Source organism: Salmo salar, chromosome ssa27, assembly GCF_905237065.1.
Source record: "Salmo salar chromosome ssa27, Ssal_v3.1, whole genome shotgun sequence".
NCBI lineage: Eukaryota > Metazoa > Chordata > Actinopteri > Salmoniformes > Salmonidae > Salmo > Salmo salar.
In genome coordinates this window covers 8,234,479-8,248,571 of record NC_059468.1, presented here as the reverse complement: position 1 = coordinate 8,248,571, position 14,093 = coordinate 8,234,479, and the positions used below count along the sequence as shown (strand labels likewise).

At 43.2% G+C, this 14,093-nt stretch overlaps 2 protein-coding genes across 2 annotated transcripts; both read right to left on the bottom strand.

Annotated features, from left to right (window-relative positions):
• Positions 1-154: 154 nt before the first annotated feature.
• Positions 155-3,181, bottom strand: pithd1 (PITH (C-terminal proteasome-interacting domain of thioredoxin-like) domain containing 1). Its single transcript, XM_014177577.2, has 6 exons — positions 2,826-3,181; positions 2,280-2,323; positions 2,084-2,161; positions 1,517-1,621; positions 1,200-1,308; positions 155-1,005 (listed from the first exon to the last, which is right to left on the bottom strand). The coding sequence occupies exons 1-6, from the start codon at positions 3,015-3,017 to the stop codon at positions 904-906; spliced, it is 630 nt and encodes a 209-aa protein (XP_014033052.1). The 5' UTR covers positions 3,018-3,181; the 3' UTR covers positions 155-903.
• A 2,470-nt stretch (positions 3,182-5,651) lies between these two features.
• Positions 5,652-12,883, bottom strand: LOC106588473 (elongin-A). The gene is made up of 12 exons (XM_014177554.2): positions 12,603-12,883; positions 11,287-11,343; positions 10,684-10,799; positions 10,027-10,565; positions 9,450-9,784; positions 9,107-9,218; positions 8,711-8,866; positions 8,116-8,213; positions 7,630-7,810; positions 7,357-7,486; positions 6,199-6,344; positions 5,652-6,017 (listed from the first exon to the last, which is right to left on the bottom strand). Exons 1-12 carry the CDS (start codon positions 12,735-12,737, stop codon positions 5,956-5,958), a joined length of 2,067 nt encoding a protein of 688 aa, XP_014033029.2. The 5' UTR covers positions 12,738-12,883; the 3' UTR covers positions 5,652-5,955.
• Between the last annotated feature and the right edge of the window lie 1,210 nt (positions 12,884-14,093).

The following is a 14,093-nucleotide window of genomic DNA, read 5'->3' as shown; positions in this document are numbered from 1 at the left end:
AATGCAATTTGCACTAAACAAATATATTATACCAAATCCAAAGAGACTCTTTTCAATACAAATAACAATACTGTAGCCTTTTAGCACGCCAAAATCTACACTTCAATACGATTCTATAGTCACAATAAAATGTTTTTTAAAAATACTATTATTCTCTTGTGTATAACATCTTTATTCTTCAAATAATTTCATCACACACACAACAGCAGAGGGCATTTTCTATTCCTTAGACTAGGCATACAGCATTTTCCTCAAATTCCCAACATGTTGGACAAAGCAATCACATTCAGCCACTGGCAGCAATGTGACACCTCATTAATAATGCAATGAAATCACGAGTTAAATAGCTTTTGTGTTTGGTGAGTGTCAAAGGAAGCAGTGTGGTATAGTGAGCAACTCACTTGGGTATATGGGTCAAATCTAATCTATTCAAATGAAAACCTTATGCTGATCTACTTTGGTTGTGTCAAAATGTTCACATTATTGCTAAGCCATTCATAGCTTGGATGAGAAAGAATGTGAGTGATCTCCCACTGCAGGTGACATTGGAGTCAGTCCAGTTTTGCTGAGACAAGTTGTCATATTACAACAAACCACTAGGTGGCACAGTCTCCAGATATATTTTAGATAAAAGCACTGAAGCTTTTGATGCTTTATCACAAGGTTACCAGTGAGTGGCGTTAAATGTATTCATTACCCAAATCAAAACTGACTCAATTCTTTCAGCCTCCACTCTGTGCTACAATAAGTGCAACAACTGAGCAAATCCAGATTAGACACTGATATTCAGTATTAGTCATATCTGACCTCCAATGAGAAAGTTCACCCACCAGGCCTAAGTATCCATCACCACTTCCTTTTGACCCATATCTGTCAATGCAACTTTCCCACCCCTCCTTTCTCTCAGGAGATGAAATTTGTTTGTGGGATGATGCTGTCGACTTTATGGTCTGCAGGGTTAGCGGACGCCTCGTAGTTGCAGATCGTCACTTCATGTCTGTGAGGCTGGGAGGAAGAAAGCAAAACAGATGAGACACAGGTGAGGTGTTTTGCCATTTAACAAATGGACAACATGGAACAGTCAAAGTAAAGCCTGATACATAAGTGAAACATAATTCTGCAAATCAATAGAACGATAAGAAACAAATAAATTCAGCGCCTCAGATAATTTACTGGAGGTGGGTCTAATTTGTTCTCACCTGGGAGTACTCCCCTCTCAGCCCAATGTAGTAGACCCGTGTGGACTCTGTCCCAAAGTTCCGTGATATGTGAATGGACAAGTGATTAACGTTGGAGAAACGGGCAATCCTGGAAAGAATGATCATTTAGGGTAGATTCGTTTAGTGGGTTTTAGGTTGGGTGGATACTTAGGCACAGTAAACTGAAATGTGATTTTTTACAAATGTTTTGTTATCTTGTCTCGAAAATAGTCTATGGGTGAGCAGTGACCAAACCCCATTTTTTTCTGGGAAAACAATACTATTTTAGTGTATGTGCGCGCTTCTATTGCTCTTACTTAGTTGGGTATTCCAGCTGAGCCAGTGGATCTCTATTGAGACGGAAGGCTTGTTCAGGTTCTCTGCCTGTGTCATCAAAAGACATTTGGGGTATGTTCTTGTACCTACACGGACAATGCAACAACACAAAGTGACAAACAGTTAGTTATCAAAAACCACACATGCTGACAAATAAATGTAGTTCCATGCCAATGTAGCGGAAGCTAGCTAATTGTCACTAGCTGTCTTGTCTCACTGTGAAGAGTGAGCCAAATGTCACTGACAGAGCAATACGTTAGCTACTTGCCCTTTCAGTTTGCCCAGAGCTGGGGGTGTATTCACTATGAACCAAACGAAAGCAAACAAAAGCAAACAGAACAAAACGACCTGAACCTGTCCAATAGAAACTCGTTGCAAAACATTTTCTGTTGTGACCCGTTTTGCAATGAATACTCCCCTGGTTGAGTCGTGAGTAATAAGCATCATATCAAATCTCAGAGCGAGTTGATACATGCTACACTGGCTCAATGCAATCCCAGAGTCAGGACCCAAGGTGTTTCTGAAAGGCAGAAACAGTACTCACTCACAGTCTCATTTCAGCAGGATGCGATTCATCGTCTTCACCGGCGATGATTATCCCTTTCAGCTTGACACTTCCAGTGAACCTGAGAAAAATATGATTTGTGACAGAATGCATAAAAGACAATATGATTGAACAAGTTTGAAGTTAATATTACAGCATAAGAAAAGGGTGAAAAGGGGGTTGATGGGTGGGGTTCTTACGGGATGTTGAACAGGAGCTCTTCATCAGCATCACTCTCAACAAACTACAGAGAGAGGTTAGAGACCGTTTCCAGAGAATTAATGAGAGAAAGAGTTTATCACATAGCAGCTATTTGAAAGTTAACAGTGGGCCTTCATCACATTAGAAAGGTTATGAGAAGTTGGCTTTCACTAATGGAAGACGTCCAGATAAGCTCTAAAGAAAAGTTCACTGACAAATGTTCCACCACCTGTGTAAGTTACATATTTCGTTCAGTGTACAAAACAAGTCATCATGGGTTTTTAATATTACAAGTAAATGTGTATCAATGACTTCTGGAAGGGCGCATTATATCATCCAGTCTGGCCTTGACTGCAGTATCGCTGCATACCAATTTCCCTTGCCAATTACGCGACACATTTTTGCAACGTTTGTTTTACCGACGAGCCAAAATGGCAGCTGTCACAGCTGAGTTTCATCATTCCAGATGATAATTCAGGGATTCTACACCCTCAAAAATGGTTACATTGAGATGTACTATACACGCAAGGAGTCGACAACATTACCTTCTCCCTGTCAGTCCGTTGATCCCATGGTTTAAACACGAGTTTCCCATCGCCTTCTCTTGTTTCATTGAGACACTGCAGTTTCTCGATGTCAATGCGCTGATACAGTGCATACTCCAAGCCCCGTTCTGCTGGCTCGTGCTCGTCTTCACAGCAGCCGTGGCTGTGCCCACCATGGCCGTGACCAGACATCACAGATACTAAATATCGCACTTTAGAGAAATGTAAGTCCTAGCTGGTGATGATACGGGCTGTCTAACTAGCTAAGTTGTTTGTTTCAGACTGACCTGGCTCGTTTCACTTTTCCACAACATTCTGGAGAGGAAACCTTTCAAAATCACATGTACGTTAATAGCCAATCAAGATGGACGTACAGATGCAGAACACCAACGTGCTCTCTGATTGGCCTGGCCAACACCAATGAACAAGCACAGGGTTTCCACTAGCTATTTGTTTACTAGCTTTCACACCAGATTACAGTCAAAATTGGCCACAAAAATGTGCTTTTTGATATTTAAGGTTAGCAGTGTGGTTAAGGTTAGGTTTAAAAATCAAATTTTAAGATTGTAGAAATTGACGGGGTTTATGCCACGACCCAGCACACGCACCTGTAAAACCCATAACTGATATTAGATCAGTGTCTAGTGGAAAGCTGCTCCCATTTGTTTTGCACCCAACATCCATCGCATGTTTCTTTCAGTAGTCATTATTAGTCAGTGATACAATATTCCAATATGCCAAACAATTACATATTCTCTATGTGCTCAATAGTGCTGGGAATGTAGAATGTACCCTACCACATACAGCAACTTATTCAGTGCACTGTGGCCAGGTTCCATTGCTAGATTTGAGCAGTGTTTTTCTCTTTCATTTCAACATCAACACAAGACACAATAGACCATGCATACATATGAGGGCAAAACGTCAATTTTATTGAAAATGTCCATATAACATTTATTAAAATCTATTAAAATTACTATTTGCTCCACGTCCATTTGGATCCAGGTTCAGGGGGAGCCAGGGGTCCCAGAGATGAAAATAAATACATAAGAGTGAAGCTGCATGGTCCTATCACTTCCTCTCTCCTCTTTCTCCCTTTGTGTTTTCCTCTTTCCGCACTCACTTCATTCCTCACTCATCACAGTGAACCAGATAAAAGTAGGGATGCACATGTGGTTCAACACTGAACACAGTAAGAAAACAAGGTGTGGGTGCACTGGAATAAAATGGGTCTATTCAATTGTACTTAAAAACATGCTGCCTGTAACAGCACTGTCATTTGATGTCTTAACTTATGCGTACCATAATAAAGCATAGTTGTCTGTGTCAGAGTTCCTCTGTAGTGTATGAACTTGTAACAAATGACTAGTTTCGCCTTTGAAATATTTTGTCTGCGTGTTTGTTTGCCAGGGTCTATCTGGGAACATTTAAAAATGGAGGACATAATTATGTGTGTATTTAAGAAACGCTAAAATAATGGAGAAAATCTGTGTGTGTATGTACAGTCGTGGCCAAAAGTTGAGAATGACACAAATATTAATTTCACAAAGTCTGCTGCCTCAGTATGCATGATGGCAATTTGCATATACTCCAGAATGTTATGAAGAGTGATCAGATGAATTGCAAAGTCCCTCTTTGCCATGCAAATGAACTGAATCCCCAAGAAACATATCCACTGCATTTCAGCCCTGCCACAAAAGGACCAGCTGACATCATGTCAGTGATTCTCTCGTTAACACAGGTGTGAGTGTTGATGAGGACATGGCTGGATATCACTCTGTCATGCTGATTGAGTTCAAATAACAGGCTTCAAAAGGAGGGTGGTGCTCGGAATCATTGTTCTTCCTCTGTCAACCATGGTTACCTGCAAGGAAACATGTGCCATCATCATTGCTTTGCACAAAAAGGGCTTCACAGGCAAGGATATTGCTGCCAGTAAGATTGCACCTAAATCAACCATTTATCGGATCATCAAGAACTTCAACTGTTGTGAAGAAGGCTTCAGGGCGCCCAAGAAAGTCCAGCAAGCGCCAGGACCGTCTCCTAAAGTTGATTCAGCTGCAGGATCGGGGCACCACCAGTACAGAGCTTGCTTAGGAATGGCAACAGGCAGGTGTGAGTGCATCTGCACGTACAGTGAGGCGAAGACTTTTGGAGGATGGGCTGGTGTCAAGAAGGGCAGCAAAGAAGCCACTTCTCTCCAGGAAAAACATCAGGGACAGACTGATATTCTGCAAAAGGTATAGGGATTGGAATGCTGAGGAATGGGGTAAAGTCATTTTCTCTGATGAATCCCCTTTCCGATTGTTTGGGGAATCCGGAAAAAAAGCTTGTCCGGAGAAGACAAGGTGAGCGCTACCATCAGTCCTGTGTCATGCCAACAGTAAAGCATCCTGAGACCATTCATGTGTGGGGTTGCTTCTCAGCCACGGGAGTGGGCTCACTCACAATTTTACCTAAAAACACAGCCATGAATAAAGAATGGTACCAACACATCCTCCGAGAGCAACTTCTCCCAACCATCCAGGAACAGTTTGGTGACGAACAATGCCTTTTCCAGCATGATGGAGCACCTTGCCATAGGGCAAAAGTGATAACTAAGTGGGTCGGGGAACAAAACATTGATATTTTGGGTCCATGGCCAGGAATCTCCCCAGACCTTAATCCCATTGAGAACTTGTGGTCAATCCTCAAGAGGCGGGTGGACAAACAAAACCCCATAAATTCTGACAAACTCCAAGCATTGATTATGCAAGAACGGGCTGCCAGCAGTCAGGATGTGGCCCAGAAGTTAATTGACAGCATGCCTGGGTGGATTGCAGAGGTCTTGAAAAAGAAGGGTCAACACTGCAAATATTGACTCATTGCATCAACTTCATGTAATTGCCTCAATAAAAGCCTTTGACACTTATGAAATGATTGTAATTATACTTCAGTATTCCATAGTAACATCTGACAAAAATATTTATATTTGTGTCATTCTCAAAACTTTTGGCCACGACTGTATGTGTGTGCACATGTCTGGTGGGCGTTTGTAGATGACCCATAATTCATTGAATTAAAAAGATCTTAGCTCCTACAATCTCTTCCTCTCCTCTCAATCACGTCATACATTCATCTCTCTCTAGCTCTATCGGCGGGAGAATCTGTTCTTGAAAGCTTTGATAGTTTTGGCCATCATGGGGGCGATTTCTGCAAGACAAACAGATGTGACATTTTAAAACAGAAAAGTTAACCACGCAGACATGTCCTCTCAGAGATTAAAGTCAACACGTTTTAAATCAGGAAAGTACTTTTGTTTTACATGCATGTTGGGTCTAATAGAAATATCTGAACCTATTTTCTTACACACACACACACACACGATACTGACTTTTGACCTGTGGTTTGTTGTCTCTGGCGCTGGGGCCACCCCCACCGCTCGGGCCTGAGGAGCGAGATGTCTCAGGGGGACTGTCGTGAGAGGAGGAGTGGCTGGGCTCAGCCGAGTGAGAGCTATACGACAAGGCTGGCCTTATTCTAAAAAACAGGAAGGTAAATCCAATCAGTGTACAGAAACATTTTAAAAAACAGTATAGTTTTAATAGTGTTTTTGAAATCTGGGGGGCATTATATGCACCATCTCTGAATACTCAGAAAACTAATAAGCGATGCGAGGAACATTTCAAGAAAGTTTCTATGCGCCCTTTTTTACTCATGTAGCCTAGCTGCTTTATCCTCAGATTGAACAACTGTCTCGTTTTATTTTCCCCATCTAGCTTTCACAATGTCATCCTGCAAGGTCGGAACATCCAGAACACGTCAGAATGTCTCTTCCATTTCATCCTCCATTGTGTTGAACCTTTTTAATATCTTATGATTGTTCATTCCTCAAACAAAACATATTCGGGTCACATTTGATACAAATATGATGTAGTGCATATCATCTTAAATTAGCAATCAGCCAAGCATTTCTATGTATATGAAAATGTAAGTGCCAATATAACAAAGTGTTTGATGGTGGTGGGGACATGAAAGAAATTCCAGAATGTTTGTATGTGCTCTTCTAGCCTCTATCCTCACCCGGTTGTCAGATTGAACACCGGAAAATCTGTGGCTTCTGTCTCTTGCCCTTTCTGTTTAACATACGGTCTCTGACTACTCTGGCATCCATGAAGCTGTGTGTCATCCTACAAGGTCGTTGCGTCCAGAACACGTCAGGGCGAGTTCCGCATTTGAATTCAATGTACGTTAGGAATCGTAACCCCTCTGCGTGAACTTGGTTAACCATTAGAATTCCCCATGATGACATTGCAACAATTCACATAGAATCATAACGGTCAATTTGTAGATTAAAATATGATTTAGTGGACCTTTGAGAATAAGTTTGAGAGTCTGAATTACATGTTAGCATATAAAGTTACCATTCAGCCAATCATGTCTTTGTACATGTAAATGTAAGTAGGAAAAAATAAACATGGAAGTGCCAACATGAAGAGTGTGCACTAGTATGCAGTGTGTGATAGTGATATGCACACTAGTGTCCACATACTTGATCGGAGCTGCAGCTGCAGTGGAGCTGGCAGTGGAGGTGCTTGTGGTGCCAAACTTCTCCTGTCGTCGGCGGACATCGCGCGGAGGTTTGGCGACGGAGTTCACAAATGCCATTTTAACCTGTCGACCTGCCAGGAAAAACACACACATAAAACACATGCTCACTCAAAATAAACACCCTCCGTACACTTTCATTGGCGATAACAATAACTGCTAGTAATAACTACTGTATAGTAGTATTCAGCTCATAGATAGGATGTAGAGAAAGAACCTTTGGGCTTGTTGGCATGGGCCGAACTGATATTCTGGGTGAGCTTACGAAGGCGCTCCTCCCGCTCGTCGTGCTTCCGCAGGTACATCTCCCGCCACGACTCGTACTCCTGGGGCGTCTCACGCTTGAAGTCCCGCTGGCAGTGGCGATGCCAAAGCTCATCAGAGTCCTCCATAAAACACTGAGGATTTTTTTTTTTAAATAATAAAAAAATAGGGTTAAAATGATCACGTTTTTACATGAAATATATACTACAATTTAGTAGGGAGAGTTAAAACACCATTCATTGTTCAAAGCATAAGTTAGGAGTCACGTTTCTGTTTGTACACTTCACCTAGGTTGTTCCTGGTATACAGTGTGGCTTGGCAGAGTATGACAGCTTGTGTACTACATGCTCACTGACCATCTCGTACTAGCTGACGGTTTGTGCGTTCATGCGTGAGACGCTACTTTGATTGTGTGTGTGTGTGTGTGTGTGTGCGCTACCTGATTGCACTGCTCAATGCGGTAGAGCTGTTCTGGGGTGCATCGCTCTAGTACTGGTTCCAGAATCTCAAATGGTACACCTCCCACCTCATCAATTGCTGGAAAAAACATACAGTAAGCATCTCATTATAAAGAGACTCACACAATCAGAAGGGATATAGCATGGACAGCGCTGTGGTTAGAATATATTTCATGGACCTAGACAAATATAAGTCTTAATGTAGTACACCTAAACATCTCTCAAAAGAGAGAGGGCAAAGACATGGATCCCTTAACCCATTTTTATAATGGGCTGTTGTTCAAACACCACCAACTTAATTGTCTTGTGGATTCTTATGGCTGCTGGTCCACTTCGATCCACTTTCACACGGTCTTAAAATCATTTAAACCAAAACTAAGAGCAACACGTGACTTCCTCTTTAACATTACACCCACATTGAACACTGACTGTTAGTGTGCCTTGCTCCTTTAACAAAAAAATGTACACTTGACTAAATTAACCAAATGTGGTAACAGAAACTGAAATAAAACCTAAGCATTAGGGTAACGATGTCATTACATGGCATTCACAGTGTTGCTAGGAGACAACACTCACAGTCAATGTTGTTTTGAAGCACCCTGATGCACTGCTCATACAGACTCATCATCTTGGGCAGGTAGGACGTCTTTGAACCCGAGTAGACTGTCATTTTAGAGTTAAAGCGTCTCCCAGTGAAGCCAGTGTCCTCCTCGGCGTCATTTGACACAGGACCTGCAGGAAAGAAGCCAAAAGTTAAACATGAGAAATTGCTGACAATCAGAACTAAATGTACTAGGCCTAGAGAATAAACGTAAATGCACAAATGTCCCCAAAGTCCAGACAAGTCCAACACACAAACTGTACTTCTACGCTAGCATACTACATAGAATGAACCAATGCATTCTCAGTTGTACACTAGTATGAACGTACCCGCACAGTGTGAAAGAACCAACATTAAAAAACAATAAGCACCTTTACGTCGCTGAGGGGACAATGGTGTGAGATCAATGGAAGGCAGAGGTCTGTAGTAAGGCTGGATGGCCGGCAGAGAGATATCAGGAAGCGTGGACACAACCTCGACCACCTGAGGTAAAAGAAAGACTTCGTTAAAGAGAAAGAGTTCAGTCAAGAAACTGAGAACAAGGACTCTCATAATGAGAGCATCAGGGTCAGGGCGACTGTTTAATAAAAACATACAGGTAGGTGGATTGTAAGGACTTACTGTCCAGCACTGCAAAAATATGACAGCAAATATAACATTCTCCAATTGAACATACACATCTTGTGAGAAGAAGAGTTCAATGTCTGTTCTTACCTTCCGGCGTTTCTCAGGCACCGGAGTCGTTGCTGTCGGGGTCTGGGCTGGATCAGCCCTCTTGCTGCGGCTCCCGTTGGCCTTGCTGGGCTTGGACTCCTTGGAGGAGGAAGGAGCAGCAGGCGAGGGCTGGACAGGCGGACGAGGAGGTGTGTGGTGGTGGGAGGAGGGCCGACTGCTGCTGCCGCCGGGCTTCTTCTTCTTCTTAGTGGGCGTAGGGGCGTCATATGTGAGGAAGGATTCAAACGACATGCTGGGGGTATCAAATGCCTCTTCCGCCTGCTCCTCAGTCACTTGGACTAATACAGGGGAGTCCCTAGGCTCACGTGACCTCCCTAGAGATTAAGGAGAACAAGGAGGGAATGATGTTAATGGGATGTATTTTTTTTTAAAAGAGAGAACATGGTTAAATATATAATACATGACTGGAAAACTATCTATAGCCAGCAGCCCAATACTGACTCGAAACTTGAAAGAGGCATCTATGGAATAGGCTGTCATTTGAGAACCAGCCTCTCTGTAAATGTCATAATGACACAACAAAATTCTCAGCCAACTCAGTCGGCAGCACACTCACCGTCACTTCCACCTCTCTTGTCCTTCTTGCTCTCGTGCGGGGTGGAGTGCCGACTGTGCTTGGAGGCCTTGCCAATGTGCTGCGGTTCCCTCTCCGCGCTGCGCTTCTTCCCTTCGCCACCGCCGCTCGCCTGCGCATGACGTCGCCGCCTCTCCTCGTCCCGGTCGCCGTGGGAACCGTGATGCTCCCTGCCAGGCTCTTTGTGTGGTTTGGTGTGTCGGACCTCTTTGTGAGGGAGGCTGGGCGCGGGCTCTGGCTCTTCCTCCATGGGGCTCTCGTAGCCCTCAGACTGGTATCCCCCTCGCTGGCCGCCGTGGCCGAGCTGTGGGGGGCTGTAGTGGTGCTGAGGGGGGGAGGGGGAGTAGTTGGTGCGATAGCTTCTTTCCTCCTCCTCTATCATCATCTCCTCCTCTTCATCCTCCTCCTCTACATGAGGAGGCTCCTCCGGGGATAGTTCCCGGACACGTTTGTGGCTTACGTCCCTTCCCTCAGAGCTGTGAGGGTGCGCATGTGTCCGTACGTCCTTGGCGTTGCCGGGTCTGTGAGGAAGAACAAAAACAGAGCTACACTTCAGTAGAATTCAGATGACGATACGCTGAGAAAGAGACGAAGAAGACGAATCAGAAGAAGTCCCCCAATCCCTCAGTAATAACGTACCTTTCAGAAGACGGGGTGGGAACCAGTTTCTTCCACTTGGCCACAAGGCTCTTTGCAAGATCTCCAGCAAGATCATGTTTCCGGAACGAATTCACAGTTTTTCCTACTCCAGTTTCCTGCACCGGCGAGAACAAAATATAAGCATGCCATCGATAGTAGTCGGGTGTCCTCATTATCAGTACATTATGTTTTTGACACTAGTGTCGTGTGGGTCATGTTTGGAGAGCAACGTGGGTGGTTTGTATAGTTTCAGGCACTCTAATGGTTAAGTGAGCAGGCCAGTACACTTAGTAGTGCACAAAACAGACCATATTAGCGTTTTTGCCCATCATAAAAAGGAAGTGAGCATGCTCTGAAGGTTGCGTGACAATATTGAACAGCACAATCAACTCCTGTAGAGCAGCTGGCTACAGAGGGTCACATCATCCTGCTGCAAAACCAGAGCCTGTACTTGGATTCCTCTTCTAAATAACACTGCAGTGAGTGAAGAACTATGGTGCAATCAATGTGTGCAGTCTTGGAGACTAAAGAAAGAGATACTATCACTTTTGCACTAACGAAAGAATAATCATGACATGAGCATACATTGTTTCAATATCTTACCACAAGGATATCCACAGTCATAGGCAGCTCCCCCAGCCTTTTGAGGGTCTTCTGGAGCTAGATCGTGCAAATACAGAAGATTGACAGAGTGCTCACTACATCCTCTGTACTGATCGATCGATCTAGCTAGCCTGATTCTGAGAAGAGCCAAACAGTCTGCACATTAGCAAAGTGCACACAATTCAGGTATGCCAAAGGGAAGGATATAGTTTGTTAAAGGTAACGGTCAGGTTAATTCAAGGTTGCTGATCATTGAATGAATGGAAATATAAAGACATAACAATATTTACATAATCACAGTATTGATGACATGGGTCTACTGTGTAAAAGTGTGCACTGTATGTGTAAAAGTGTAGGCCTACTGGTAGTTTGACTTTGTAACTGTGCAGTACTTTCAGACTTTGCCTGATTCATATTTGTGTAGTCCAATTTTGCCTAAATTGCACAGTCATGGAGTCATCAAGACTTGTCCATTTGTCGTGGCCTATTTGAAGGGGGTTGTGCTACACATATACGGAGAGGTGGTTGTGTTTACTAAAGTTGATCAGCTGACAAAAACCCACCACGACATGGCAGTGTGTGCAGGGATTGCTTTGTTCAATGAGACACAGCCGATATCACAGTAAGGCACTACGAACACATGTATTGTTGTTGCCCTTAAATTTGGATTGATCCATTGAGTGAAGTGCAACAATCTAATAATTAGGCCCGTGCTGCTGTTGCTCGATCGTGGAGTTTATACAATAGCTGAGGGGTCATGTCTAGAAATAATCCAGCTTTTGTCAAATTAACGTCAAAAGTGTAAATGTTTTACATTTAATGTAACCCTCAACCCCTTTCCTAGACAACCTAATCCGCCTAACCTGCTACGTTAATTCTAACCTGCTGCGTAAATTCTCATAACCTGCTACGAAAAGTAAAATCTGACGTTAATTTGACGAAAGCTGGATCCCTTTTAGCCATGCCCTCGCTTCGCTTTCCCTTTTTGTGGTTGTTTCTTTAACACTAGCTAGCTGGCTACATTATTAGCACTTTATTAGCAGTGGCAATGTCCGTTAGCTACAATAGCTCCATGACAAAGTACAGTTCTGCGGACTTGGCAGGTTGCTCGAGGACTAGGTTAAACTTAACATGAACTATGGTTAAGAAACCCAGTTAGTTGGCTAAGCTACATATCGTGACGTGATCTTAGAAAAAGCAGTAACTACCTACATTAGCGGAACTACCTCCCACGCGACAATATTTGAAAACATTTTAGTGGGCGCAAGTCATCCGCTACAACCTTGCCATTTCATTCTGGGCCTTTCGATTATTACCTTGCGAGGCTCTAAGTTCTCGCAGAGCCGAGACTGAAGTCTCTCCACCGCTTCCAACAGCTCCTCCGCCATGTTTACTGCTGGTGCCCTGTGCCCGGAAGCTGCTTCATTACAGTAGAATAGGGTCAGTGCCATCCTATCCACAGCTTCACTCAGCCGACTTGGAGATTGGCGGAACTACGTAATAAAACAGCTGACAAAGAATAAACCAGACACCTCTTTGAGGATTAAAGATCCAATGCAGCCGTTTTCATCTCAATATCAAATCATTTCGGCCAAACAGTTATTAGTGGAGAAGGTGGAAAGTTTTAAGTTCCTCGGCGTACACCATCACGGGCAAACTGAAATGGTCCACCCACACAGACAGCGTGGTGAACCATAGGAGGCTGAAGAAATTTGGCTTGTCACCGAAAACACTCACAAACTTTTACAATGCACAATTGAGGCCATCCAATCGGGCTGTATCACCGCCTGGTACGGCAACTGCTCCACCCACAACCGTAAGGCTCTCCAGAGGGTGGTGCGGTCTGCACAACGCATCACCGGGGGCAAACTACCTGCCCTCCAGGACACCTACACCACCCGATGTCACAGGAAGGTCAAAAAGATAATCAAGGACAACAACCACCCGAGCCACTGCCTGTTCACCCCATTATCATCCAGAAGGCGAGGTCAGTACAGGTGCATCAAAGCTGGGCCCGAGAGACTGAAAAACAGCTTCTATCTCAAGGCCATCAGACTGTTAAACAGCCATCACTAACATTGAGTGTCTGCTGCCAACATACTGACTCAAATCTCTAGTCACTTTAATAATTAAAATTTGGATGTAATAAATGTATCACTAGTCACTTTAAACAATGCCACTTTATATAATGTTTACATACCCTACTCATCTCATATGTATATACTGTACTCTATACCATCTACTGCATCTTGCCTATGCCGTACGGCCATCGCTCATCCATATATTTATATGTACATATTCTTATTCATTCCTTTACACTTGTGTGTATAAGGTAGTTGTTGTGAAATTGTTAGATTACTTGTTAGATATTACTGCACGGTCGGAACTAGAAGCACAAGCATTTCGCTACACTCGCATCAACATCTGCTAACCATGTGGATGTGACCAATAAAATGTGATTTGATTAACTCATTTACAGCATGGTGATGTCACCAGGTAGGCCAAAACGCCATCCCACCAAAACAGGCTGAACATTCAGGCAGTCTTTTCAAATAGCTCTTACACTAAAAGGGCATTGTCATAATTTTCACAATTAAACAGTATTATTCCAACCTCATAGTGTGGAAATATACAGTTGAAGTTGGAAGTTTATATACACCTTAGACAAATACATTTAAACTCAGTTTTTCACAATTCCTGACTTTTAATCCAAGTAAAAATTCCCTGTCTTAGGTCAGTTAGGATCACCACTTTATTTTAAGAATGTGAAATGTCAGAATAATAGTAGAGTGATTTATTTCAGCTTT

Excerpts from the sequence above, each read along its gene's own strand:
- pithd1 (XM_014177577.2), bottom strand. The coding sequence starts at position 3,017 with ATGTCTGGTCACGGCCATGGTGGGCACAGCCACGGCTGCTGTGAAGAC. Across the intron at positions 1,622-2,083 it reads CATCCTGCTGAAATGAGACT|GTACAAGAACATACCCCAAA; the intron begins GTGAGTGAGTAC and ends TTGTCCGTGTAG. Across the intron at positions 1,006-1,199 it reads TGAGAGGGGAGTACTCCCAG|CCTCACAGACATGAAGTGAC; the intron begins GTGAGAACAAAT and ends TCTTCCTCCCAG.
- LOC106588473 (XM_014177554.2), bottom strand. The coding sequence starts at position 12,737 with ATGGCACTGACCCTATTCTACTGTAATGAAGCAGCTTCCGGGCACAGG. Across the intron at positions 7,811-8,115 it reads GCATTGAGCAGTGCAATCAG|TGTTTTATGGAGGACTCTGA; the intron begins GTAGCGCACACA and ends AAAAATCCTCAG. Across the intron at positions 6,018-6,198 it reads CAACAAACCACAGGTCAAAA|AAATCGCCCCCATGATGGCC; the intron begins GTCAGTATCGTG and ends TTTGTCTTGCAG.